At 60.1% G+C, this 25,613-nt stretch overlaps 2 protein-coding genes across 2 annotated transcripts; both read left to right on the top strand.

Annotated features, from left to right (window-relative positions):
- The first annotated feature begins 11,117 nt into the window (after positions 1-11,117).
- On the top strand, positions 11,118-14,260 carry FIGLA (folliculogenesis specific bHLH transcription factor). The gene is made up of 3 exons (XM_053966271.1): positions 11,118-11,501; positions 12,136-12,279; positions 13,952-14,260. Exons 1-3 carry the CDS (start codon positions 11,118-11,120, stop codon positions 14,159-14,161), a joined length of 738 nt encoding a protein of 245 aa, XP_053822246.1. The 3' UTR covers positions 14,162-14,260.
- Positions 14,261-14,378: 118 nt separating this feature from the next.
- On the top strand, positions 14,379-25,366 carry ADD2 (adducin 2). The gene is made up of 15 exons (XM_053966369.1): positions 14,379-14,440; positions 15,580-15,754; positions 16,424-16,562; positions 16,982-17,133; positions 17,653-17,733; positions 17,808-17,957; positions 18,826-18,969; positions 19,043-19,141; positions 19,559-19,738; positions 20,194-20,451; positions 21,227-21,346; positions 21,436-21,525; positions 22,138-22,288; positions 22,363-22,452; positions 23,239-25,366. The coding sequence occupies exons 2-15, from the start codon at positions 15,581-15,583 to the stop codon at positions 23,535-23,537; spliced, it is 2,127 nt and encodes a 708-aa protein (XP_053822344.1). The 5' UTR covers positions 14,379-14,440; position 15,580; the 3' UTR covers positions 23,538-25,366.
- The last annotated feature ends 247 nt before the right edge of the window (positions 25,367-25,613 follow it).

The following is a 25,613-nucleotide window of genomic DNA, read 5'->3' as shown; positions in this document are numbered from 1 at the left end:
CAGTGGGGGGACAATAGGGGGACAATGGGGGGACACCGGGGTGATACTGGGGGGACACTGGGGGGACAATGGGGTGATACCGTGGGGGCACTGGGGTGATACTGGGGTGACACTGGGGTGATACTGGGGGGACACTGAGGGGACACTGGGGTGATACTGGGGGGGGCACTGTGGGGGACATTGGGGTGATACTGGGGGAACAATGAGGTCATACTGGGGGGGCATTGGGGGGGACATTGGGGTGATACTGGGGGAACAATGAGGTCATACTGGGGGAGGCACCGGGGGGGACACTGGGGTGATACTGAGGGTGTATTGGGAGTGCCTTGCGTGGGCCCCGGGGCCCACGTGGGACACGGGGGGGACATTGGGGGCCACACTGTGGGGAGACATTGGGGGGGGGGACATTGAGGGCACTGGGGGTGCACTGGGGGGACACTGGGGGACACTGGCAGGGGCACATGGGGGGTGCATTGGGTGGGCACTGAGAGGGCACGAGGGGGCACTGGGGGGCCTGGGGGCACGTTGGGGAAACACTGGGGGTGCACAGGAGGGGTGCATGGGGGTGGGTACTGAGGGGGCTGGGAATGCACAGGGCGGTGCATTGGGGTGCGGGTGCAGTGGAGGGGTGAAATGGGGGGGCACTGGGGGAGCACTGGGGGCACACTGGGGTGGGCACGGGGGGCCGGGGGTACAGTGGGTTGTCCGGGGGTGCACTGGAGGGGTGAACTGGGGGGCACTGAAGGGGCTGGGGGTGCATGGGGGTGCATTGGGCATGCACTGCTGGGGATGCACTGGGGGGATGCATTGGGGTGTACTGGGGTTGCCTCGGGGGTGCTTTAGGGAGGTTGGGGTTGCATCGGGGGTGAATTAGGGTGTGCTGGGCGTGTACTGGTTTGTACTGGGGAGGTGCACGGGGGGTGCATTAGGGGGGCTGCGGGTGTCCCAGGGGGTAACACTGGAGGTGCACTGGGGGACACTGGAGGTTGGGGGTGTACTGGGGATGCATCAGGGGTGCACTGGGAGGGTTGAGGGAGCACTGGGGGAGTGCAGTGAGGGTGTCCAGTGGGGTCTACTGGGGGGCTGCATTCGGGGTGTATCACACGTGTGCCGCAGCCCACATGGCCGTGCCTGCAGCCCGTGTGTGTGTCCTCGCATCCAGTGTGTGTCTGTCCGTGCCCGCAGCCCATGTGTCTGTCTGTCCCCACAGTCCGTGTGTGTGTCTGTCCCCCGCAGCCCATGTGTGTCCATGGCTGTCCCCACAGCCCGTGTGTCTGTCTGTCCCCGCAGTCCACGTGTGTCTGTCTGTCCCCGCAGCCCGTGTGTCTGTCTGTCCCTGCAGCCCATGTGCATGTCCGTGGCTGTGTCTGTATGTCCGTGTCTGTCCCCGCAGCCCATGTGGCTGTGGCTGTGCCTGTGTGTCCTGACTGTCCCCGCAGCCCGTGTCCGTGTGTCCGTGGCTGTGTCCGTGTGTCCTGGCTGTCCCTGCATCTGTGTATGTGTCCGTGGCTGTCCCCGCAGTCCATGTCCGTGTGTCCGTGGCTGTGTCCGTGTGTCCGTGTGTCCTGGCCGTCCCCGCCGCCCCGCCCCGGTGTGCCCGCTGCTGTCGCTGTCACATGCGTGTGAACGTGCTCGGCCCTGCGCACCCGTCAGGTCGCATCCATCACCCGCGGCCCGTGGCGCTCGCCGCTCCGCCCGCGTGTCCCGCTCCCCGTGCGCGGCCACGGACGGCGGAGGGTGCCCCCAAAACCTCGGCAAGCGTCGTTTGGGAGCATCACCGCGGCTGGGGTCTGCCTCCACCACCCCGCCTTCCTCCTCGCCTGCATCCCTGCTCCATCCCGGCTCCATCCGGGAGTCCGCGGGCCACAGCCGGGCGTTGGTGGCCCGGAGCCCTACGAGGGCCGCGGCACGTCCTGGCCCTCCGGAGCGGCTCCCGCTCCCCGCTGCCAGCAGAGCCGGTCCCAGCAGCCCTGGGGCAGGAGTTACCCAACCCGTCTGCCCGCTCCCGCCGCTTTCCCAACCAGTCCCGAGCAGCTCCGGCTCTTCTTGCCTTCACCCTCTCGGGAGCCCTTTCGACGCGGCCATTTACATCGTTTTGGTGCTTTTGCTCGAGGAGTTGTAACTCCGTTTCAAAGGAAAGAGGGGGAGAAGTAACCAAAGCCAGAGGCGAGACAATGCTGCTACCAGACACCTTTTCCTGCAGGATCCAGTCCTGCCAGACCCACCACGCATCTGTCAGGCATTCCCAGATCGTGACCTGATGCATTTTAGGATTTGGACTCAATGATCCTTGTAGATCTCTTCCAGCTCATGATATTCCATTAATCTCTGTCTCTGGCCCTACATTTCAATTCACCCTCTGATCCAGCTTTTTTTTTTACCCCTAAAAAGGCAAATTCTCCATGGTCATGTTGAAATTAAAGCAGCGTTTGAGCCTAAAAATAGCTGGACACATCTGTCCGCCTTCCCCATCTGCCGCCGGCCTGGCTGGATGAAGGAAGCGACTGTCTGTGCAAAATGAGGGACCTGTCTCATCCTTCTGTCCCATAAAATCAGTTTATTCAGGGAAAATATTCCTCAATACTCCATTGATTTGCCAGATAACGCCCTAGTCAAGGAATGACAGGAGGTGCTGGGTTCTGCCCAACCAGCTCCTCTAAATAAAGTAATTGTTTTTTTTTTCTTTAATTTGAGGTTTTTCAGTTGGTTTTGGAATTCTTTTCATGGAATAAAGCTCCCAAATGGAAATCCTTTCAAGGCATCCCAGCTGCTTCCCGGCCCCACATGGGCTTGTAATAATCTATCGGCATTTAAGCCTCGTTCCTTGGGAAAAGGAAGCGGCTGATTGTAGGGGTTGGAGCTGGAACCAGCTCTAATTTCTCTAAGATTCCTTAAGTGGTGCAGTAATAACAACATGGGAGCGGGAGGAAGAGCCGTGCCCAGCGGCCAGAGCAGGGCCGGAGCAGCCTGGAGCCCTGGGACCAGCCAAGCCCCCAGTGGACTGCTGCTGCTCCTGGGGACCACCAGGAGACCTTTGGGACCCCACCGAGGGTCATAACCCACTTTTATACTGGGGAAACTGAGGCACGGGTGGGCACAGAGGAACTGGGAACCATCACGGAGCAGCTGGGATGGCCCTGGAGCTGGAGCTGCCCCAGGAGAGGCGTGAACTCATCTGGGATCACCTGCCTCGTGATTCATGGCTGCAGCGCTGCTCCACATAGTTTCCAGCGAGGTTTCATTGGACGCAGGCACTCACATCCCCAGGAACACATCGTGACACCGGTGCCCAGCTATTGACTTTGCCCTGTCACCCAACACACCGGAAACCTGGAGCGGGGCTGGACCCAGCCCTTGCACGGGGCCGGGAATAGAAAACCGGTCGGAGAACTTTTCTTTCTTTGGCAGCCCGCAGGACGAGCGCGTGACCTCGGGCTGAGCCGGGCGAAGAAGCCTTTCCCCGGCCCTGCTCGCCCATCCCAAAGTGCCCCGTGAAGGGCGAGGGAGGGGAGGACTGTGCCCTACCTGCCCTGGGGATGGTGGGACTCCATCCTTCCGCCCATCCTGCTGCTGCTGCTCCTCCACAGATCTCATCCAGCCCATCCCAAAGCCCCGCCACACCCCAGGGTCACCCCCACAGGCACCCCTCCCCAGAACAGCCAGGGGGATTCCCCGGGGGTCGGGCTGGGTGTTCCCGGGCCGGACTGCCCCTCAGCCTGGCTTCACACCCCACTGGTCCGGCTAATCCCCGGGGAATGGACGGAAGGAAAAGGGGAGATTAAATTAGATTAGCTGGAGCCACCTAATTTTAGCGTCCTCACGTGTCACTGACACACTGCTCCAGCTCTTCCCTCACTCCCCCAAACCTGGATGACCCCCAAAGCCACCAGTCAGGCCAGGAGGCATCCAAAGAGGGTTTGGCTGGGTGGTGGCACCCAGAGTGGGTGGGCATGGGAGTCACTAGACCTGTGCCAGGAGGGACAGGGGGTGGTAGCCACCTTCCCCTGGCTGTGGCCATCCTGGAGTGGTGCTGGCCACCCTCCATTAGTGATGGTGACTCTATCAGTGATGACCATCTGCCTCCAGTGATGGCCACCATTCCACGCTTGTGGCCACCATCCCCTTGTGGTGGCCACTGTCCACTGGTGATGGTGACCCTCAGCCCTGGGATTATCTCCACTCCCAGGCAGCCCCCTCTGCCCAGGGGGATTCTGTAGGGGGACACTCCACTCTGGCCCATCCCCTTTCCCCCTCCACTCCCAGCTCCTGCCCTGCATGTCCTGTTGCCTCCTCCTGAATCACCACACCATGAAGATGACCTTGGCCCGACCAGACCTCCCTCGGGGCAGTGCCAACTCATCCAGCTGTGCGGGAGCCCGCCAGCTCCATCAAACATCTCCTGATCCATGGGATGCTTCACGGGATCAGCCCCGTGACACCACAGCAAGAGGAGATGTCTGGTCCCTTCCATTCCCAGGAGACACACTGTTCCCAACATCCCAGGAAGGTCCCCAACATCCCAAGAAGGTCCCAAAAGTCCCAGGAAGGTCCCCAACATCCCAGGAAGGTCCCAAAAGTCCCAGTCCAGTACCCAAAGCCTGGATGCTGGAGCTGGCAGGAGCTGTGGCGGGAAGCAAGGTGTCCCCAAAAGCCAGCACGGCCAAATTCAGGGAGAGCTGAGGACCATCCTGCATCCCAAAGGGGCTGTGCCAGGTGCCACCAAACCTGGCACAGCTCCCAGGTCAAAAGTCCCGGTCAGGACGCAGGACCCTGAGTCACTCTACCCTGGCATGAGCAATTCCCATGTGCAGCACTTTCCCAATCCCAGCGGAAAGGGGAGGTTTCTCCTGCATCCCTGGGGCACTTTCCGTGAGCACCGCCACGTCCCACGGCGTGGGACACGCCACGTCCCTGATGCCACCAAACTGGAGCAGGGACACAAGCGAGACTGGGCAGGGAACCCTCGGTGCTGGGGGCTTTTCCCTCCCCTCTGCCTCATCCGTTCTCCCAGCACTGTGGGTGTGGGCAAGCCGGATCTCAGGGGTCTCGTGGGGGTGGGATAACCACCCCCGGTGCTCCCGTGCCACAGCCACGTCCAGCTTGCACCGACCCTGTGAAATCCTTCCGACCCCATGGCAGGAAATCACCCGGAACTCGGATTTGGGGAAGGCACGGTGCACAGAATCCCACCCCTCAGTCCTGTGCTGTCCTGGCAGCGTCCACACCAGCGTGGCAAAGCCATGTGCGGCTGGATGTGCCTGCCAGCCCATCCTCGGGTCTGGGTGAGGCACAGGGAAGAGGGGGCGAGGGGCTGGGAGCCCCCCTGCTGCCCCTCCAAAATCCTAGCCCAAAGCCACAGCGCTGCTGAGGGCAGAGAAAGATTGAAACCCCCTGGTGCCCCAAGTCCAGAAGGATTCCTAAGCGCAGCCCAGAGCTCTCTCTGGGATACAGGAGCAGAGCGGGCTGTCCCGGGATCCCTGCTCATCACAGGCAGCATCTCCCTCGCTCCCTGGCAGAATGATCACAGCTCAAACTCCCCAGTCACATGTATCTCCACCAATTCACTCTGACAGGCAGAAAAATCACCCCGAATATTACATCCCACCTTGCTCCAACACCACCTCACCTGGTCGAGGCCAGAGGTTTGAGAAACAGCTGCCCTCCACCCTGGCATCAGTTATTCCCCAGCACCCATCCCGTGATCCCTTGACACCCACAGCTGCTCCCCTCTCGTCCCTTTGTGCTCCATCACTGCAGGTCCCAGTCCAGGTGCAGGGAGCACAACCTCCCTCCCAATTGCGAACCCAGGGTGAAAACCCCCTTACCTGGGCGAAGCTCTCCTCGTCCATCCCGTTCTCCGTGTGCGTGGACGTCATCCTCGGAGCATCCACAGTGGTTTGCTGAGACAGAGAGCGAGCCCTCACCGCGCCGAGCTGGGTCTGGGAGGGCTTTATCATCTCTGATCCCTGCGGAGGAAGGCCCTGCGTGCCAGCGCCGAGGTCATTGGCTGGGCACGGCGCGGATGAAGACGGGATTTGAGCAGCAGTGGTGTAATCCCGGAGTCCTGGCATGGCAGCGACGGAGCTGTCTGGGCTGAGATGCTCTGGGGAGGGTCTGGGCTGCCCCCGCCCCACACTGGCAGCCCCACAGAGCACCCCTCTGCTCTGCGCTCGGCACCCCTGGGCACAGCAAGAAGGAGCAGCCAGATCATGGATCAGCCCGGCATCGCTCTGTCCCCGTGGGGGTGACCTCGCCCGCCCCCAGCCCCAATTCTGGTGCAGAGAGTCTGACTGAGGAACCCTCTCTCCTTCCCCCCTCCCGGAGAGAGGAAATAAATGGAGAAGCCCCCGCTGGGGTGGGATGGATGCGTGCGAGGGGCCGGGAGCCCCGAGGCGGAACGAGGCCACACGGCCCCGAGCCTGCTGGAGACTCATCATGCGTGTGCAAATGTGTGCTGCGTGTGGGGGCACACGTGGCACAGGCACACGTGGCCTCCCCCATGGCTCTGACCCGGCAAAGGGCTTAATTGGGATCTGCAGCATCTGCCACGGCAGCAGCGACGGCTCCTGTGCTTAGGAGGAGCTTTGAGAGTGCTGGAGAATTCCAAAAACCGGGATGGGGGATAAAAGAGGGGGAAAAGAGCTGCCTGGCTCCTCCCCCACCACGTGGCTCCGTGGGTCCATCCCTACGTGACAGTGGGCACGCAGGGCCCCTGTCCCTGCTGCTGAGAGGAGCTGCCAGGCAAAGAGGGTTGAGGTCGATTCATTTATTAATTCTTACGGAGATTATGCAGCTCAGAGGGCCCAGCAGCACCAGCAGCCGGTGATGGAGGGTTATCTGGGATGGGAAAGGCAGGAATTGCTGTCAGGGAGGAGGAGGATGGAGATGCAGCCCCAGGTTTTCCCATCACACAGAGGGACAGGCTTGAGAGAAGGGGTAAGGTTCAGATTTAGGAGCAGCAGGCTCCAGGCTGGATTTAGGCACCACCTGGATGGGCTAAAGATTAAAACCAGACCTAAATCTTTGTCCAGGTGCTGAGCTCAACCCTTGGTTGAGTGCTGTGTAAGTTGACAGGGCAAGGCTGAGCTCCAGCCTCAGTCCCATCCCTGTCCTCATCCCTGCCCCCGTCCCCATCCTGATCCCTGTCCCTATCTCATCCCTGCCCCAATCCCAATCCCATGCCCATCCTCATCTCTGCCCTCTCCCCATCTCCATCCCCATCTCAAACCTGCTCCCATCCTCATCACTGCCTCTGTCTTGGTTCCTGTTCCCACTTCGACCCCATCCTGATCCCTGTCCCCATCCCATCCCATTCCCAGGGCACATGGCCACCGGTGACAGCCCAGGGCTCACCCGGACCCTGGGACAGGGGACCCCCACCCCGAGCAGTCCCCGCACCCACCTGCCTCATGATGGGGCTTTGGCAGCGCCTTCATCCAGTGGAAACTTCTTTTAGCTCCAAAAATTCCTCTGCTCTCGCACGGGGAAACTCCGGCTGCTCCGGGCTGGGATCGTTCCTCTGCCGCCCGCAGCTCAGCTCTCACAAAAGCTCCTTCACCCGCACGGACAGAGCCACCTTTGTTCATCCCGCTCCGGCCGGGCAGCAGCGGCCCCGGCCCGCCGGCCCCGGATCCTCTTCCCGGGAACCTCCAGGAGTGAGAGAATCACTGAACGGCGAGCGCTGGATGGTGGGAGATGAGCGTGGGGGCATCGCTGCTCGTCCCGGATTTACTCCCTCCCGCCAGCCCCAGGGGGATTTTAGTCATTATTTGGATTTTACCAAGCCAGAATGGTTTAACATCCCCCCGGGATGCTGGGTGGGGTGGAGGGGATCCAAGCGATGCCTGCCTGAATCCTCCGTGCCAATAAATCCCTTGATTGTGCCTCCCGCCTGAGGGATAACCCGGGCGGGGTAAGACCGGGGACCCCCGGGAATCTCGGTGGGTGGCCGGGACAATTCCCACCTCCTGCTCTTCAGCACAAAAGGGGGATAAATAATCCCTTCACAAGGAGGGCTGCGCCCGGGCTGCGGCAGGATGGCCCCTGGGATATCCCCCGGGATGTCCCCCAGGATGTCCCCAGGGTGTCCCTTGGACCCCCGGGTGTTGCACTGGGAACCCACCCGGCCGCAAATCCTACAGCATCAACCCCAGGGCTGAGTTTAGGGGCAAACGCAGCCTCTGGAATTCCCTCCCAAATATCCCTATAGCCCTCTGGGTGAGCTGGGGAAACTGAGGCAGGAGAGATCTCTGTCTCACATCAGGGCACTGGGATATTGCGGTGCTGATGCCACCAGCAGCACGGACAGCAGCAGGCAGGAGCATTTCATGGCTTTAACGACAGGACAAAAGTTTTCCAGGAGCCTCCCTGTCCACGTGGATACCTGCTCTCCCGCATTTCTCACCCCTGGGCACCCAGAACGCACTGGAAACGGGATGGGGATCCCGGTGCCAACCCTGGCTGGGCCCTTGGGGAGCTCAAGGAGCAGGCTGTGAACGATGCCCGAGGTTCCAGGACACATGCCAGCAGAGCAGGTGCCCTGGAATGTGCCTGGCAGCACGAGGAGGAGGAGGAGGAGGAGGAGGAGGAGGAGGAGGAGGAGGAGGAGGAGGATGGGGAAGTGGAAGAGGCCACAGGGGTTACCACATCTCCATAAATCCCCTTGGAATATTTTACTCCATAAAATATTTTATCATTTCATCCGGGCACCACGAGGCTGGCAGCCCTGGCAGGCACCGAACACTCTTGGGACATTTGGGACCCTTGGAATATTTTACTCCATAAAATATTTTATCATTTCATCCGGGCACCACGAGGCTGGCACGAGGCTGGCAGCCCTGGCAGGGACCGAACACTCCCAGGGCATTTGGGATCGTGCCAGGAAAGACTGGGTTTAATCCCGTGCCAACAGCTGCCCCGGGCCCAGATTAGCCCTGGCACCGTCCCCTTCCCCTGACCTTCCCAGGCCATCCCAGCAGGAAACTGGAAACCCGCGGGTCGCCTTTCCAGTCTCGGTGTCAAATGTCAGATCCTCGATGGGTCATTGGCGTCGGGGTGGGTGGGGTGGGGGGCGGAGAGCCCTGGATTTAGGGAGCATCCTGGGATGGAGCCTGGGAGCTGCTTCCAGCCCTGCCCGAACTCGGAGAGGGGAAACGGGAGGGAAAACTGAGCTTGGAGGGGTGGAAAACCGCGTTCCCAATGGGCGTTCCCAAAACACAACCCCTGAGAAATGAGGTCCCTAATAACAGTGACCCCAAAAAATAGCGACGCATTAAAAACGTGAGCCCTAACAGCTGTTACCCCTTAAACTCACGATCCCTAAAAACCCCAAATGCTAATCATTGTAACCCCTAAAACTGCGACCCCTATTGTAACCCCTAAAACACCTAATAACCCCAAAGCCTATTAACAGTGACCCCTAATAAGTGTGTCCCCTAATAACCCCAAATCCCAATAACCGTGACCCCTAAAACGAGGCCACTAATAACTGTGACCCCTTAAAACCATGATCCCAAATAACCCCAAATGCTAATTATTGTAATCCCTAAAACTGCCACCCCTGCAAACCCCATTTCTGCCAGCCCCTTTCTCCACCCCTGCCCCTCATTTTCCCCTCAATATTTAATCCCCCTCTGCTGAACTTGGGGCGTTTCCCAGTTTTTCCCAAACCCTAGCTGGGGGGTTCGACCCCCCTCAGATGCTCCCAGGGGCGATCCCAGGTGAGAAGCTGGGTACGGACCCATTTTTGGGGTGACTTTACACCTCCCTGCCTTCAGATTAATTTGTCAGATGCCAGAATTATGCCCAGACCGGGGCAGGGAAAATGGGATTATCCAGAGCCTGCTGTGGGACAGGGAAGCTCATTACGGAGCATTAAAGAGAGGAAAATTGGGATTTTCTAAATTCTTAGGGAAAAACCTCAATTAGCTTCCAGGTGCCTCTCATTTTAGGGTCATTTTTGGATTTCTTTAGAGTTTGCTCTGCACTCTCACTCTCCTTATGGACACAGAAGGAACCTCCAGGATCCCGGAGCTGCTGGGGATGGTGTCCAGGTGCTTCCAGGTCTGGGGAAACTGAGGCAGGGCAGCCCCAGCCCTGCACATAGGACACGTCCATGCCCCACATTCACCTCAGAGCACCCGCTGGAGCCCCCAGATCCCCCAGGAACACCCGGGTGAGCCCCTTGGAGGGCTCAGGGAGGGGAAATCCATGCCAGGACTGCGAGGAGGTTCCCCCCAGGGCGGATAACCCGAAGTGACCTGGGTTTTTTTTTTGGCGGAAAAAGGGCGGTTTTGCCGTTTTTATTTCCAGCCTCCCCGAGTTTTGCAGCATACCGGGGACTAACACTGCCACCTGCTGAGCCAGGCCGGGCGTCATGGAACCTCTTCTTTCTGCTTTCCCACCCAAAAGTGCTTTTAGGAACACACGAAGTCTCCCAAACCCACCCTCTCCCTTCTGCAGCGAATCCAGGTGCCCGTCGGTGACAGGACCCCAAATATCCCGCAGCCCATTTTGGGGGGCCTTTCTGGGGCTCAGGGCTTTGTGGATACCAGGGTGGGATGGCAAGAGGGGACAGCTGAGGCACAGACAGGGATCAGCATTTTGGAACAGTGGATGAGGAAACTGAGGCACAGCCAGAGATCAGGATTTTGGGATGGTGGATGGGGAAACTGAGGCACAGGTAGGGATCAGCATTTTGGGATGGTGCATGAGGAAACTGAAGCACAGCCAGGGATCAGCATTTTGGAATGGTGCATGAGGAAACTGAGGCACAGCCAGGGATCAGCATTTTGGGATGGTGAATGGGGACAACTGAGGCATAGCCAGAGATCAGGATTTTGGGATGGTGGATGGGGAAACTGAGGCACAGCCAGAGATCAGCATTTTGGGATGGTGGATGAGGAAACTGAGGCACAGCCAGGGGTCAGGATTTTGGGGGTACCAGGCCGGGACATTGTGTGAGGAAACCAAGGCATAGCCAGAGCTCGTCAGGCCCAGACGGGTTCCACCTGTGCCTCGTTTGGTCCCGGCTATTTAAGGGCCCTTTTCTCTTCCCCCCCCCCCATTGCCCCTTTTTTGTGTCAGGTCGGTGGGTGTAGCTTTGCTCCTTCTGTGGGATGGGCGAGCCCAGCAGAGCTGGGGCGTGGCCGGAGGCCCTGGAGCCCTCAGGGGTTTCAGAGACCTCAGGGGTCCCCGAGCCCTCAAGGGGTCCAGATCCCCCGGGGGTCCCCGAGCCCTCAGGGGTCCCGAAGCCATTGGAGGTCTTGGGGGCCCCGGAGCCCGCGGGGGTCCCGCAGGCCTCGGGGGTCCCGGGGGTTCTGCAGCCCACGCCGCCCCCTGAGGTGCTGGAGGGGCTCCTGAGCCAGCACTTTGGGCCTCTGCCCCAGCCGGCCACCATTGCCCGCCTGCGGCGTGGCCCCGCCGGGGGCTACGAGCCCACGGGCGACCTGGCCGAGGTGCTGGAGCGGCGGCAGGCGGCCAATGCCAAGGAGAGGGAGAGGGTGAGTGACCCCAAAATCCGCTGGACCCCCAAACCCCCCCCGGGGCTGGGTCATATCGGAGGGACATGGGGGGGACTTTGCATTTGAGGGGTAGGTTTGATCCTGAGGGGGCCAGTTGAGTTTTAGGAGGGCCTGGTTTAATTCTGTGTTGGTCGGTTTAGTCCTGGGGTCAGTTGAATTCTGAGGTTTCAGTTTAATTGTGGGAGAGTTGTGTTTAGTCCTGGTTAGCCCAGTTTAATCCTAATTTAAAGGTCCCAGTTTAATCCTGGAGACCCCAGTTTGATTCTGTGAGGGACCCACGTTAATCTTCGGGGGGCAGTTCAGTCCCAGGGTGGCATTTAATTCGGGAGGGGACCCCGATTTTGGTTATGGCCGGGTCTGGTTTAATCCTGTTGAGCCCAGCTGAATCCTGGGCGTGGTCCCAGTTTGATCTTGAGAGATCCCAGTTTGATCCTGGGGGGATCCTGGTCTAACTCGGGGCTCTTGGGGTAAACTGGGGATCCCCCCTCGGTCTCTAATGGGGGTCTGTGACTGGGGACCCTTTGGGGTCTCTAACTGGGGCTCTTTTGGGGTCTCTAACCGGCGGTCCCTTTGGGGTCCCCTCGGTCTCTGGCCGGATCCCTGTGTCCCGCAGATCCGGAACCTCAACAGTGGCTTCTCCCAGCTGCGGACCCTGGTGCCGCTGGTGCCGCGGGACCGCCGGCCCAGCAAGGCAGACACGCTGCGGGCGGCGGCGCAGTACATCCGCCTGCTGCGGGGGGTGCTGCGGGACTGCCAGGTGCGACCCCAAACCTGCCCCTAAACCCCCTGAAATAACCACTACTGCGGGGGGTGCTGCGGGACTGCCGGGTGCGACCCCAAACCTGACCCTAAACCCGACCCCCAACCTGTCCCTAAACCCCCTGAAATACCCACTACTGCAGGCGGTGCTGCGGGACTGCCAGGTGCGACCCTGAAACTGACCCCAAACCTGCCCCTAAACGCCCTGAAATACCCACTGCTGTGGAACTGCCAGATGTGACCCCAAAACTGACCTAAATCTGACCTCAAACCCCTGAAACATCCGGGTGCTGTGGGACTGACATGTGCGACCCAAAAACTGACCCCATACACTACCCCAAACCTGACTCTAAACCTCCCAAAAATGCCCGCTGCTGCGGGGGGCGCTGTGGGACTGCTAGGTGCGACCCCAAAACTCACCCTAAACCTGACCACAAACCTGCCCCTAAACCCCTGAAACACCCACTGCTGCAGTACTGCCAGGTGTGACCCTAAAACTGACCCCAAAACACCCACTGCTGCGGGGCTGCCAGGTGGGTACCCCAAAATTGACCCCTCAAACACCCCCCCCCCCAAAATGTTGTGGGATTTTGGGTGGCTGACGGAGATTTTGTTGCTGTTTTTCATCGTGGAATCAATAATTCAGTTTATTTTTAGTCGTTAGGTTTTTGTGGGGCAACCCAAAACTGACTCCTGGGCTCCAAACCCCCTTAGAACTGGAATTTTGGGGGGCTGGTTGGGGATGGGTACATGGAGGGGGGACAGATTTCTTCCAGTTTCTGCTGCTTTTTTTAGTTTGGAATTCAGTTTAAGGTTAAGAATAAATGTAGTTTTTGGGGGGGAACATCCCAAAACTGACCTCCAGCATAGGGGGACCCCAAAACTGACCCTCCATTTCCAAACTCCCCTATAATGTTGGGGTTTGGGGAGGCTTATGGGATTTTTCTTGATATTTTTCAGCTTGGAATTAATTTAATTATCAAAATTTAATTGAATTATTATTTGAGGAGGGACCTTAAAACTGACCCCCTATAAAGTGGCCTTTGGGGGATTTTTATTCTCATTTTTCAGGTCAGAATTAATTTAAAAATTAAAAAATTAATTCGAATTATTATTGAGGGTAGGCCCCAAAACTGACCCACAACCCCCCTATAATTTGGGGTCCTGGTGGGGATTTTCCTGCTTGAGGCTGGAATTAATTTAATAATTAAATTGATTTATTATGGGGGGTTGTTATTATTGGGGCCAATTCTGATTTTTTTTTTTTATTCCCCTTTTCCCAGGAGCTCAGCACTGAGCAGGAGTTGGGGGGCACTGCAGGGGGGCACCCTGAGCCTGGCCGTGCACCCCCGTGCCCGTGGGGACCCCCCCAGCCTGGGGCGCTGCTGAAGGGGGGGGACGGTGAGTGGGGGGGGTGGAACACCCCGGGAATTTGGGGGAACACCCCGGGAATTTGGGGGTGCATCAGCTCAGGGATCACCTTGGGGACCCCCTGGTGGTTTGGGGGCACCTGGGGGGGGTAAAAACTTTTTGGGGTCACCCATGCGGTCCAGGTTTGGGGGAGCACCGACACAAACAAGGGAAGCTTGGGATCACCTTTTCCCCCAAAATAATCCAAAGGTGAGGAAAACCTTTTTTTTTTTTTTTTTTTTTTTTTTTTTTTTTCCCAGGTTTTTCCTGATGCCCCAAGAAGCCCGGTGGGGGGCCTGGAGTGGGGGGATCTCCCCCAAAGGCCGAGTTCAAGGCTCCAGCCCCCATTTTTGGGGTCACGCTCCTGTCCTGGAACCCTGCACCCCATGAAACCCTCACCCCAAAACTGGGGGGGGGGCAGGAGGCTTGCCACCCCTAAAAGGCAGAGGTTGGGGGGGGCAGAGCTGTAATTAATTTCTTTATGAAATTGTAATTAGTAATTAGCTCCTCCCCCCCCCCAAGGTAAGGGCTTATTGATGATCGTTAATATGAACCCACTTAATTGCACAATAAAAAGGGATTGCGGGAAGTGCCAGCGCTGGGTTTGGGGGTCCCCCCTTGTTTATTGGCAGGGATTGAGTTCCCGGGGGGGTGGGGGGGAGGGCGGGGCGGGGGGAGGTGCGGGGACACGCGTGGTGTGCCGGGGGGGGGCGGCCCTTTGTCAGGATGCTCTGAGGAGGAGGAGGAAGGTGGGTGATGGCAGCAGCCCCCGGCCGCAGCACCCCTCGGGGGAGGGGGGATTGGGGGAGGCTGGGGGGAGGCTGGGTGACCCCCCCCCCTTTCCTCAGCCCACCCCCAGCTGGCTGCATGCAGGTGTGGGGAGGGTTGCATCGCACCCCTCCCCCCGATCCCAGGCCTTCATCCCTCGGTGGTACCCGAACCCATCCCTCCCCCATGGCCACCCCCGGGGCGGGGGGGGGGGCGATGCTGCGGCCCCCCCAGTCCATCCCGGTTTCCATCCCATTTCCATCCCGGTTTCCATCCCGGTTTTCGCTCCCCCCCCGCCCTGCGGCTGCCGCAGCGGCGCTGGGCGCGGCGCGGGCGGAGGCTGGGGGGGGGGGGATGCTGGGAGGGGGCACTCGGGGGCGTCCCGGCCCAGCCCCCCAGAGCCCCCCCCCGCCTTCTCCGGGGGCTGCTCGGGCCCTGCGCCCGGGGGTCACCGCGGCCCCCCGGGATTTATCCCAGCCTCGGTGAGACAGGCGCGCTCCAAGCACCAAAATCTGGGGGTTCCCTTCTGCCCTGAGCGAGGGGGGAAATGGGGGTCACCCCCGGGATTTGGGGGAGCAGGCCCACCCTGTGTTGTGGGGGGCCCTTGGCAGCAGCATCCCTACAGCGCTCGGTGACAGTGACCTGGAGGAGAGGGCAGACTGGGGGGGGGCCTTTTCGGGGTCCTTTTGGGGTCTGCGGGCCACGGGGTGGGCCGGGAACCATCCCCGCCTGTGGCGGCACAGTGGAGCCGAGCCCCCCATAGTGGGTAACCCCAATTTGAGCCTGGGGTTGTAGGGGAGCACCCATGGGTGCTCTGCCCTGTGCCCGTTCTCAGCTCCCATGGGTATACTGAGCTGTGCCCGTTCTCAGCTCCCATCCCTGCACTGAGCTTGCCCGTTCTCAGCTCTATCCCTGCGCTGAGCTGTGCCCGTTCTCAGCTGTGACACAGCCCGGGCAATGTCCCCTCCCCGATGTCCCCAAGCTGTCCCATCGTCCTGGACAGGGCGGGTCCCCGCTGCCCTTATCTGCCGGCTGCAGCCGCTCCGTGTTTTCGGTGCTTTCTCCCCAATCTGTACCCCGGGGGTGCCGGCGCTGACGCCGCGTGTCCCCGCGTCCCCAGGATGAGCACGGCCGCCAGCCCCGAGCCCCTGCCCGAGCCCCCCGGCCCCGGGCCGCGCTGTCCCCCCCAGGAGGACCCCGAGTTCCTGCGGGCGCGGAGCGGGGCCGGGGACCTGCGCCAGGACTTCAACCTCATGGAGCAGAAGAAGCGGGTGACAATGATCCTGCAGAGCCCGGTGAGCCCCCAGCCCCGTCCGTCTGTCCCAAACCCGTCCCTTCTATCCCCAGCCTCTTCCTTTACGTTCCCAGCCTTGTCCCATCTGTCCCCAAAACCTGTCCTTTGTGTTCCCAACCTCTTCCTTCACGTCCCCCACCCCAGCCCTCCCGGCCCAAATCCCGTCCCTCCTCTCGCCAACCCCTTCTTGTCCCTGGCCCCATCCTTTGTTGTCCCCGCCCCATCCCTCCTGTCCCCAAGCGAACAGATGTCACCACACGGTGGTGCGTGTCCCCACCTGGCAGTGCCACTGCCACCGCGGCGCTGCTGTCACTGAGCTGCCAGCGCCGCTGCTGCCGCTGTGCCAGCAAGCCAGCGGTGGCACTGACACCAGGATGGTAATGCCACCATCACCGTGCCACCGAGCTGGCAGTGCCACCATCGCCACTGTGGCACCGAGCTGGCAGTGTTGCTGCCACCAAGCTGGTGATGCTGGCACCAAGCCAGCAGTGCCACCGTCACCGTGTCACCAAGCTGACGGTGTCACTGTGTGACCAAGCTGGTGGTGCCACCAGAGCAATGGTGTCCCCGACACCAAACTGCCAGTGCCACCCAGCCAGTGGTGCTGCCCCTGCCCCAATGTCCCTGGTGGTGCCACCTAGCACGCTGTCACCTTGTCCCCGTGCCGCAGTCCTTCCGGGAGGAGCTGGAGAGCCTGATCCAGGAGCAGATGAAGAAGGGGAACAACTCGTCGCATGTGTGGGCGCTGCGGCAGATCGCCGACTTCATGGCCACCACGTCCCCCGCCGCCCTGCCCACCTCCCCCATGGGTACGTGGGGCTCTTTGGGGACGAGGGGTGGGGTGGGAAAAGCCCCAAAACCTTGGGGGACACCAAATCTTTGCAACCTTGGAACCAAATTTACCACCAAATTTAAGGATCTCAGGGACTCCCAAAACTTTGGAAACATCAACTCTTTGGGATCTTGGGGTGTCACCAAATCCCTGGGATCCCCCAAACCCTTTGAGGCCCACCAAATCTTTGGGACCATCAAACCTGGGGGACCACCAAACCTTTGGTGCCCTGGGGACCCCCAGATCTTTTGGGGCCACCAAACCTTGATGTCCAGCAAACCTTCGGGTTCACCAAATTTTGCCAGCCGCCAAACCCATCCCCACAACCCTCTGCCCCTGTTGAACCCCCCGTGGTTTGCGGGGTCCCACGGCTGACGGGGGGTCCCCAATCCCCAGGGCTGGCGTCGGTCACCCCCATCAATGACCTGCACGGGACGGAGGGGCCAGCACTGGCCAAGGGCGAGCGGCTGATGCGCTGCAAGGTGGGCAGCATCCACCGGCTGCTGGACCTGTATGGCTGGGCACAGCTGGGACACGCTGCTGTCACCGTGAGCACCCCAAAACCGGGATGTGGGGATTTGGGGTTGCCTTGGGGGGATTTGGGGTTGTTTTGGGGGTTCAGAGGGCTTTTGGTACCTGCTCGACTGGTACAGGCTGGGCACAATTGGGACATGCTGCGCTCTCCCCCAAAAAAATAGGGGGCCTGGGGTTGCCTTGGGGGAATTTGGGGTTGCCTTGAGGAATTGGGGTTCTTTGGTGGGATTTTGGGGGGTTTGGTAGATTTTGGAAAGTTGGGAGCTGTTGGGTTCCTAGAGGGGTGTTGGTGATTTGGATTTTGGACATTCAAGGTGGGCTGGGATTTTGAGGGTTTGTGGGTAATTTTGGGGGGGAGTTTGTGGAGTTTTGGGGTTGTTGTTGGTTTCCTTCAGGGTGTTGGTTTGGGGGGCAGTTTTGGAGTTTTTTTAATGGTTTAGGGGCCATCAGAGAGGAGTGGGGCTTTTGCGGGGGTGTTGATTTGGGGATTTTTTTTGGGGCTGCTTCTCACCCTACCCTGTCCCCCGCGGCAGCTAAGGGTCAGCAAGGAGCAGGAGCACTTCTTGGTGGCCCCGCAGGGGCTGGCGTGCAGCGAGGTGACAGCAGCCAGCCTGGTGAGCCCCCCTCCTCCTTCCCCGGGGCTTCCTGGGGGTGGGGAGCAGCCCCCTGAGCCCCCCGTGCCCCCCAGGTGAAGGTGAACGTGCTGGGGGCCGTGGTGGAGCAGGGCAGCACCGGCTTCGCCCCTGACGCGCGCAGCTTCAGCCTGCATGCCGCGATCTACGCGGCGCGCCCCGACATCCGCTGCATCGTGCGGCTGCACACCCCCGCCGCTGCCGCCGTACGCCGGGGAACGGGCTCTGGGGGACGTGGGGGGAGTGGGGTTTGGGGGGGCTTGGGGGTTAGGGGAATGTGGGGGCTTTTGGGGGAGGTGGGGTTTGGGGGGATTTGGGAGGGATTTGAAGGGTGTTTAGGGAGTGTGGGGACTTTTTGGGGGGTTTGGGAGGGTGGAAAGGTGTTTGGAAGGATTTGGGGGGCTTGGGAATTAGGAGAGTGTGGGGGCTTTTGGGGGAAGTTGGGTTTGGGGGGATTTGGGAGGGTGGAAGGGTGTTTAGAGAATGTGGGGGCTTTCGGGGGAGGTTGGGTTTGGGGGGGATTTGGGAGGGTGGAAAGGTGTTTTGGGGGGTTTGGGGGGACAATGGGATCTTGGGGATTTGGGGGGGAGGTTGAGAAGGACTTAGGTTCCTTGGGAGTTTGAATGGGTTTGGGGGATTTGGAAGCATTTTGGGGACAAAATGAAGTGTTGGGGTGATGGGGAGTTTTGGGGGCTGGGGTTCTTTGGCAGCAGTTCATTTTTTGGGGGGGATTTTGGAGTTTGGGAGGTGGAGAGTTTGGGGGAATTTAGGAAGTTGCTTACAGAGGGATTTGGAGGGGTTTGTGGGGTTGGGGATTTTTGGGAACATTTTTTGGGGGGTTATGGTTTTTTTGGAGAGGAGTTTGGGAAGAGTTGGCATTGGAAAGTTTTGGAAGGGTTGGGGTTTTTGCAGGGGTTGTTTTTTTGGGGCTGTTGGTGGTTTTTTTTGGGGGGGGGGCTGTTGGTGGTTTTTTTTTTTTTTTTTGGAGGCTGTTGATTTTTTGGGACTGTTGGAGTTTTTTTGGGGAGTTTGGGGTTCCCTGGCCCCCTGCCCTGTTCCCCCTCCCGTGCCCAGGTGTCGGCCATGCGCTGCGGGCTCTTGCCCATCTCCCGCGCTGCTCTCCTCCTGGGGGACGTCGCCTACTTCGACTTCCGCGGGGAGGTGGAGGACGAGGCCGATCGTGTGGAGCTACAGAAGTGCCTCGGGCCTACCTGCAAGGTGAGGGGACACCTGGGGGGACGCGAGGGTCATCCCGCCGTGCCCTGCCCGCCCCACTGACATCCCGCCGCAGATCCTGGTGCTGCGGAACCATGGCGTGCTGGCGCTGGGGGACACTGCCGAGGAGGCTTTTTACAGCATCTTCCACCTGCAGGCGGCCTGCGAGGTGCAGGTGAGTGCGTGGGCGAGTGCTGGGCTGCAGGTGGGGCCGGCAGCCGTGGGAGCATGCAACGAGCTGTGCTGGGTCTCTGCAGCCAGCCCAGTGACCATGCCCTGAGCTGTGCCAGTCTCAGCTCAGCCAGAGTGCCCCAGGCAGTGAGCTGTGCCAGCTCTGTGCCCCTCGTTTCCATCCCCTGTGCCAGCTCTGTGCCCCTCATTTCCCTCCCCATGCCCTGAGCTGTGCCAGCTCTGTGCCCCATTGCTCCCCATGCTCTGAGCTATTCCAGCTCTCAGCCCCTCATTTCCATCCCCATGCCCTGAGATGTGCCAGCGCTCTGCTGTTCCTCCCCCGTGTGCCAGCGCCGGCTCCGGGGCAGCCGTGGGGCCGTCCCCCGGTGTCCCCAGCCCAGCGGTGCCCGGTGCCCCGCAGGTGTCGGCGCTGGCGAGCGCGGGCGGCGCAGAGAACCTGATTGTGCTGGAGCGGGCGCAGCAGCACGGGCCCCATGGACTGGGCGCCGTGCGCCGTGCCGGCACCACCTTCGGGCCCCTGCACAAGAGCCGCCTGGGCGAGCACGAGTTCGAGGCCCTCATGAGGATGCTGGACAACCTGGTGAGCGCCAAAACCCACCCCAGCCATCCCAAAGCAGGTTGTGATAAAGCAGACAAAACTCAGTTTCTTCATGCAGGAAAGGCCCCTTCTTTATTCACATTTTTATAGGAAATATCAGAATGCACTGGGTTAAACCTAATTGGTCAGCAGTGCAGTGAAGCCCAGTTCATTGCTTGGTAAGGGCTATTGAATATAATCAAATTTTCTCTTTCTAGGTATGTTTACATACCTTGTTCACTGAACCCCATGGGACAGACCTATAGTTTATACAGGTGCAAAAGGTTCTCTCACTAAAATAGGTTATCATGCTAGCTGTTTTCTCATCCCTCTAACTCTTCTTTATGGGAACTTATAAATCTTTTCTTTGATAATATCTCTACCTGTCTGTGACAAAATCCCCCCCAAGCCCTCGGTTTATCCCCACGTGCCTGAGTCCCCTCTCTGTGCTTTTCCAGGGCTACCGCACGGGCTACACGTACCGCTACCCGTTCGTACAGGAGAAGAGCAAGCCCAAGAGCGACGTGCTGATCCCCGCCACCGTGACGGCCTTTGTGTTCGAGGAGGAGCCCGCCGGGACCCCTGCCCTGCGCCAGCACGCCCAGAAGCAGCAGAAGGAGAAGACCAGGTGGCTCAACACCCCCAACACCTACACCAGGGTCAACCTGGCCGAGGAGCCGCAGGGCAGCGCCGGCGCCCAGAGGACAAAGACCACGGTGAGGGGGCAGAGGGGGCAGCAGGGGCTTGGGGATCAACAGCCAGGCAGGTGGAGGTGTCCTGGTTATGGATCCCGCTAAAATCTGGGCTGCAGGGAGACCCAGGCACCACCTGCATCCTGTAATAATGATTATTTTGAGATCCCACCACCCCATTCTCGTAGGGCCGAGTGCCACCAGCTTTATCAGGGTCTTCCCTCTGTGCAAGATGCATTTATTGGGGATTCCTTGTTTATTGGGGTCTCCCTCTATGCAAGATGCATTTATTGGGGTCTCTGCTTTATTATCAGGGTCTCTACTCCATATAAGATGTATTTATTGCAGTCTCCCCTCTAGACAAGATGTGTTGTTTGGGGTCTCCCCACATTTGTCAGGGTCTCTCCTCTATATAAAATGCTTTTATTGGGGTCTCCCCTTTATGGGGGCCTCCCTTCTACACAAGATTTATAAGGGTCTCCCCTCTATTACTGGGGTCTCTCCCTCGTGCAAGATGCATTTATTGGGGTCTTTCCTCCATGTAACACCTGTTTATCAAGGTCCCCTACACAAGATGCTTTTTTTGGGATCTTCCTCTATTATTGAGCTCCCCCTTCTATGTATGATGCATTTAGTGAGGTCTTCCTTCTATGCAAGGAGTGTTTATCGGGGTCTCCTTGCATTTATGGTGCTTCCCTCTACTATTGGGGTCTTCCCTCTATACAAGTTGCATTTGTCGGGGTCCCCTTTCTATCCTGGGGGTCTCCTGCTTCCCAAAACCCTGTTCCTGGGTTTGCAGTGGCTGCGGGCGGACGAAGTGGAGAAGGGCAGCAGCGGGACCCCCATCCGCATCGAGAACCCCAACCAGTTCGTGCCGCTCTACACGGACCCGCAGGAGGTGCTGGAGATGCGCAACAAGGTGGGCTGGGCTGGGCTGGTGGACAGTGGGGTCTCGGGGAGGCTTAGCCCTGTCCTTGGAAGGGGATTTAGCCCCGTCCTCCCTCACAGATCCGCGAGCAAAACCGCCAGGACGTGAAGTCAGCGGGGCCCCAGTCGCAGCTGCTGGCCAGCGTCATCGCCGAGACCAGCCGCAGCCCCGTATGGCACCCATGTCACCCCGTGTCCCCAGCCCTTTGACAGACACCCCGTGTCACCCTGTGTCCCCTTGTGTCCCTAACCCTGCATCCCCAGGCCTGGCCCACAGCCTGTGTCACGCTGTGTCCCCAGCCCATCTCCCCACCCTGTATCCCTAGCCCCATCCACAGCCCATGTCACCCTGTGTCACCCCATGTCCCCAGCCCCGTGACACCCCGTGTCCCCAATCACAGCTGCTGAGCAGTGTCATTGCTGGGCACCAGACACAGTCCTGTCCCCCCGTGTCACCCCCTGTCCCCACTGTATCCCCAGGCCAATATCACCCCATGTCACCACCTGTCCCACACCCCACACGACCCCACATGCCCCTGCCCAGAGCACCCAGCCCTTCCCTGGTTCCCCAGCATTCCACAGGTCTGGGGCAGTGACACCGCCCCGAGGGCAGAGGGGACACTGCTGGGGTGGGGACACTGCTCCAATGGGGCTGACAATGCTTGGGGTGGGGCTGTTGACACAGTTCCAGAGGGTGTGACACCACTCTGGAGGGATGACATCTCTCCAGGGGGGGTTGACACTGCCCCGGGGGGGTGACACCGCTCTGGGGGTCTGTTTCAGTCCACTGAGAGCCACCTGGGGGATGCAGAGTCCAAGGAGGGTGGGGAAGAGGCTTCCCCCGAGCCAGAGCCCCCCAACCCCTTCAGCCAGCTCACGGACCAGGAGCTGGAGGAGTACAAGCAGGAGGTGGAGAGGAAGAAGCACCTGCAGGGTAGGAGAGACCACCCCCAAAGTGCCCCGGGTGGCGCTGAGGGGACCTGGGGCCAGCGTGTCTCTCTGTGGCAGGTGAGAAGGACGCGGCAGTGGAGGAGAGCGGGGCTCCCCCACCAGAGCCACCCCCTCCTGAGCCCCCAGCGCCTGCGGAGCCCACGGAGGGTGAGTGGGGTGACGAGCACCCCAAAACGAGGGCTGGGGTCTCAGTGAGCAGCAGGACTTGGGGGGACGAGGGTGGCTGTGGCCAAACCACGCTGAGACGCAGCTTGCTGTCACCTTGTGCTGCCACCCCGCTCCAGAGGGGCTGGGCACCGATGGGGATCATGGTAGGAGGACGTGAGCATCTGCCGGTGGCTTTGTGGGGTGGAGGGGACACCCCTGTGCCCCACCCCAGACCCCACGCTCCGGCGGGCGTGGCGTTACCACTGTTCCGAACCACAGCGGGTGCCGGGGCGCGGCTCGGGGCTGCTGGCTCTGCCATGGTGTCTCGTGGTGTCCGTCTGTCTGTCTGTCTCCACAACATCTCCTTTCTCTTTCCTCCCCGTGTGCCTGTCACCCAAGGAGTTATCCCCGAATCCCTGGCGCCGTAGTAAGTACGGAGAGGCCACCCCGGAAGAGGGACATGGGCTCGGGGGGATCTTCGGTCTCCAGCCCTGCTCGGGGAAAATCCCTTAGGAAATCCCCTGGGGAATCCCTCCTTGTTGTTGCTTCCTGCTTCTCCTACTGCCTCTTCCCGGCTCTCCATCCCACATCGCTTGCCCCGCAGGGAGGTGGGGGGGCTCAGGGAAGTGGTGCCTGAGGCAGGACAGGATCAAATCCCAATGTTCTCCGCTCGTGGAGGCCCAATCCTGCTCCTGCCCAGGCCCCGCTGGACATTTGCGGGGATAAACCCCCCCCACAACACTGGTGCTGCTGCCCCAATTCCCTGTTACCTCTCCCCTTCCCAAGGTGATAAGAAGGGCGATGGTGGCCAAGCCCCCCCTGATTCCACTGCCAAGAAGGAGCCACCAGTGGTGGTAAACGGGAAAGATGAAGAGCAAAGCACTGAGGAAAACCTTGGAAAAGGGGGGACAGACCGGACAACCACCAACACTGACCAGGATGCCCCCAAGGAGAAGGAGACAGTGACCAGCAACCCCGTGTCCCCCGACGGTTCACCCTCCAAATCACCCTCCAAAAAGAAGAAGAAATTCCGGACCCCATCTTTCCTGAAAAAAGGCAAAAAGAAGGAAAAGATCGAATCCTGAGTCTCCCGAGGCCTCGCGCGTGGCCACCCCGGGGATCCCCGGGATCTCTGAGACCCCGAGGCGCGGCCCAAAAGCCCCGGAACCCAGCTGTTTTCCGGGCCCTCCTGGCACAAGGCACCTCGTCCCCCTTGTCACCCGCCTCTGGGGGCGGTCACCGAGCTCAGAGAGACTGTGGTCCCCGTTTGGGGAAACTCCCACTGCATCTCCCTCCCCCCTCTCCCTCCTGGGCTCCAGCCCCTTCCCACCGTGGGCCGAAAAGGGTTGAATTTTCTCCACTAGAGCCCAGATCTGCTTGATTTGAGGAAGAAAAGGGTGTTTCGTGGTTATTTTCTTCACCTTCTGTTTCAAGCTCTGCTGGAATGGTGCTGGCTTCATCCCCAGGGAAAACTGTCCATCACTTCGCCAGGAGAACTGGCCCAAGCTGAAGGCGGGGGATTGCTGTTCCTGAAGGAGGAGATGAGGTTTTTCCTCTCTGGACTGTAATCTTCCTCTCCTTGGGCTCAAGAATCGCTTCGTCCCCTTCTCCTGGTACTCCCAGCCCATGTTTTCCACACCCGAGGAAGAGCAGCAGGGTTTCCCACCACTGGAAAAGCCCCCGCCTCACTGCACGACCTGCACCTGGGAAAATAGGGAAAAAAAACCCACCTCCGGGAATTGTCTGTGTTATTTAAAACTGAGCAAAACTCACTCACTAAGTGCTACTTCGGGATGAACACACGCTGCCAGTTCCCACCGGCCCCCTGCTTTTCCCAGCTCTGGATTCCCAGCACAACTTCCATCCTTCCCGGCGTTCCCTTCCTTCCCAGCGTTACAGCCTCCTGCCCACCCCCTTCCCGGGATGAGCCCCAGACATGCTGATGCTCCCCACAGCCTTTCCAGCGCTGGGATTTGGGGATAAATCACTGGGATCAGCCCCACGTCCTCCCCCCATTTCCTGGGGTGCTCACCCTGAGCCTTCCTGCATCCATGGAGGTCTGGAATGCCCCAGAACGCTGTTTGGGGCTCCCCCACCCCAGCAGGGTTTTCCCATGTGCCATCACTGTGGTTTCAAACCTTTTCACAGCTCGTGGGGGTTGGATCCCCTCTGAAAGAGCAGGAAGCCCATGTAATGGGGGGTGCAGGATACAGCAGAGAGTGCCCAGGCAGGGATCTTGCCAGAACCTGGATTTTGGGAAGAGCCTTTGCCCTGCCCAGTGTCTTCCCAGAGGTCCCCATCCCACTCCTGCAGGATGGGGGGCACCGAGGGGATACTCTGAGCCCCTAAACCCTGTCACCAGGGGGGCTGTTCCTCACTGCCACTGATTTTAAGGCTCTTTGAGGCCATTTTTGTCCCTGGGCCTGTTCCCACTGGGTGAGCCAGGGCAGCAGAGCCTGCAGAGACAGCCACGTCACCTCCCTGGGGTAGCACTGTCACACCTGGGGGGAATTCCTGAATGACAGCACTGCCACACCCCCAGCCCAACCCGGGGACTTTCCGAGGGATTTTGTCCCTGAAGGTCTGTCCCCAGGGCCTTTGTCACCCCTTTTCCCAAGGGCCACTGGCTTTGCAGGGGACCCCGGGATTGAGGTCCCCCTCTATGAAATTCCGGGGAGTTCCAGGTAGAAAGGGACGAAGGCTCCAGTGCCACCATCATCACCATGATGGAGGGCAACAGAGCCAAGATCACATCCCTGGACCACCCCTGGGCTAACTCCCCCAGCCCACCTCCCTGCCTCCCCCTCCCCTTGCTCCAGCAAGGCTCAGGGTGGGGGCAAACCCCTGATCCGGGGCCTCTGCATCTGCACCTCCGCTGGAAAACAGAGGCAGATCCCACCTTGGCAGTGGAGAAGGGCGAGTCCAGCAGGGCTCAGCACCTCTCCTCCCAGCCGGGGCTGCCCCGGGGGCCGGGTGGGTGTTGAGCCCCCGGAATGTCACTGGAGGAGGCCGGGGTGTGGCATGTGTCCCCGCGTGTGACAATCGCGGCCGGGAGCTCGTGGAACGCCGGTGTAAATAAACCCCGTGTTTGGCACCCGGCAGCGCTTGGAGGCTGAGGGGCGAGGGATGGGGATGGAATGGAGATTGGAATGGGAATGGGG

This window comes from Vidua chalybeata, chromosome 28, assembly GCF_026979565.1.
Source record: "Vidua chalybeata isolate OUT-0048 chromosome 28, bVidCha1 merged haplotype, whole genome shotgun sequence".
Lineage (NCBI taxonomy): Eukaryota > Metazoa > Chordata > Aves > Passeriformes > Viduidae > Vidua > Vidua chalybeata.
This window is presented reverse-complemented; position numbering and strand designations above follow the sequence as displayed.

Bases quoted from the DNA above. Each gene is read 5' to 3' on its own strand.
- FIGLA (XM_053966271.1), top strand. From the start codon at position 11,118: ATGGGCGAGCCCAGCAGAGCTGGGGCGTGGCCGGAGGCCCTGGAGCCC. The intron at 11,502-12,135 runs GTGAGTGACCCC...TGTGTCCCGCAG, and splicing joins ATGCCAAGGAGAGGGAGAGG to ATCCGGAACCTCAACAGTGG. The intron at 12,280-13,951 runs GTGCGACCCCAA...TTTTTTTCCCAG, and splicing joins GGGTGCTGCGGGACTGCCAG to GTTTTTCCTGATGCCCCAAG.
- ADD2 (XM_053966369.1), top strand. From the start codon at position 15,581: ATGAGCACGGCCGCCAGCCCCGAGCCCCTGCCCGAGCCCCCCGGCCCC. The intron at 15,755-16,423 runs GTGAGCCCCCAG...CCCGTGCCGCAG, and splicing joins CAATGATCCTGCAGAGCCCG to TCCTTCCGGGAGGAGCTGGA. The intron at 17,958-18,825 runs GTACGCCGGGGA...TCCCGTGCCCAG, and splicing joins ACACCCCCGCCGCTGCCGCC to GTGTCGGCCATGCGCTGCGG.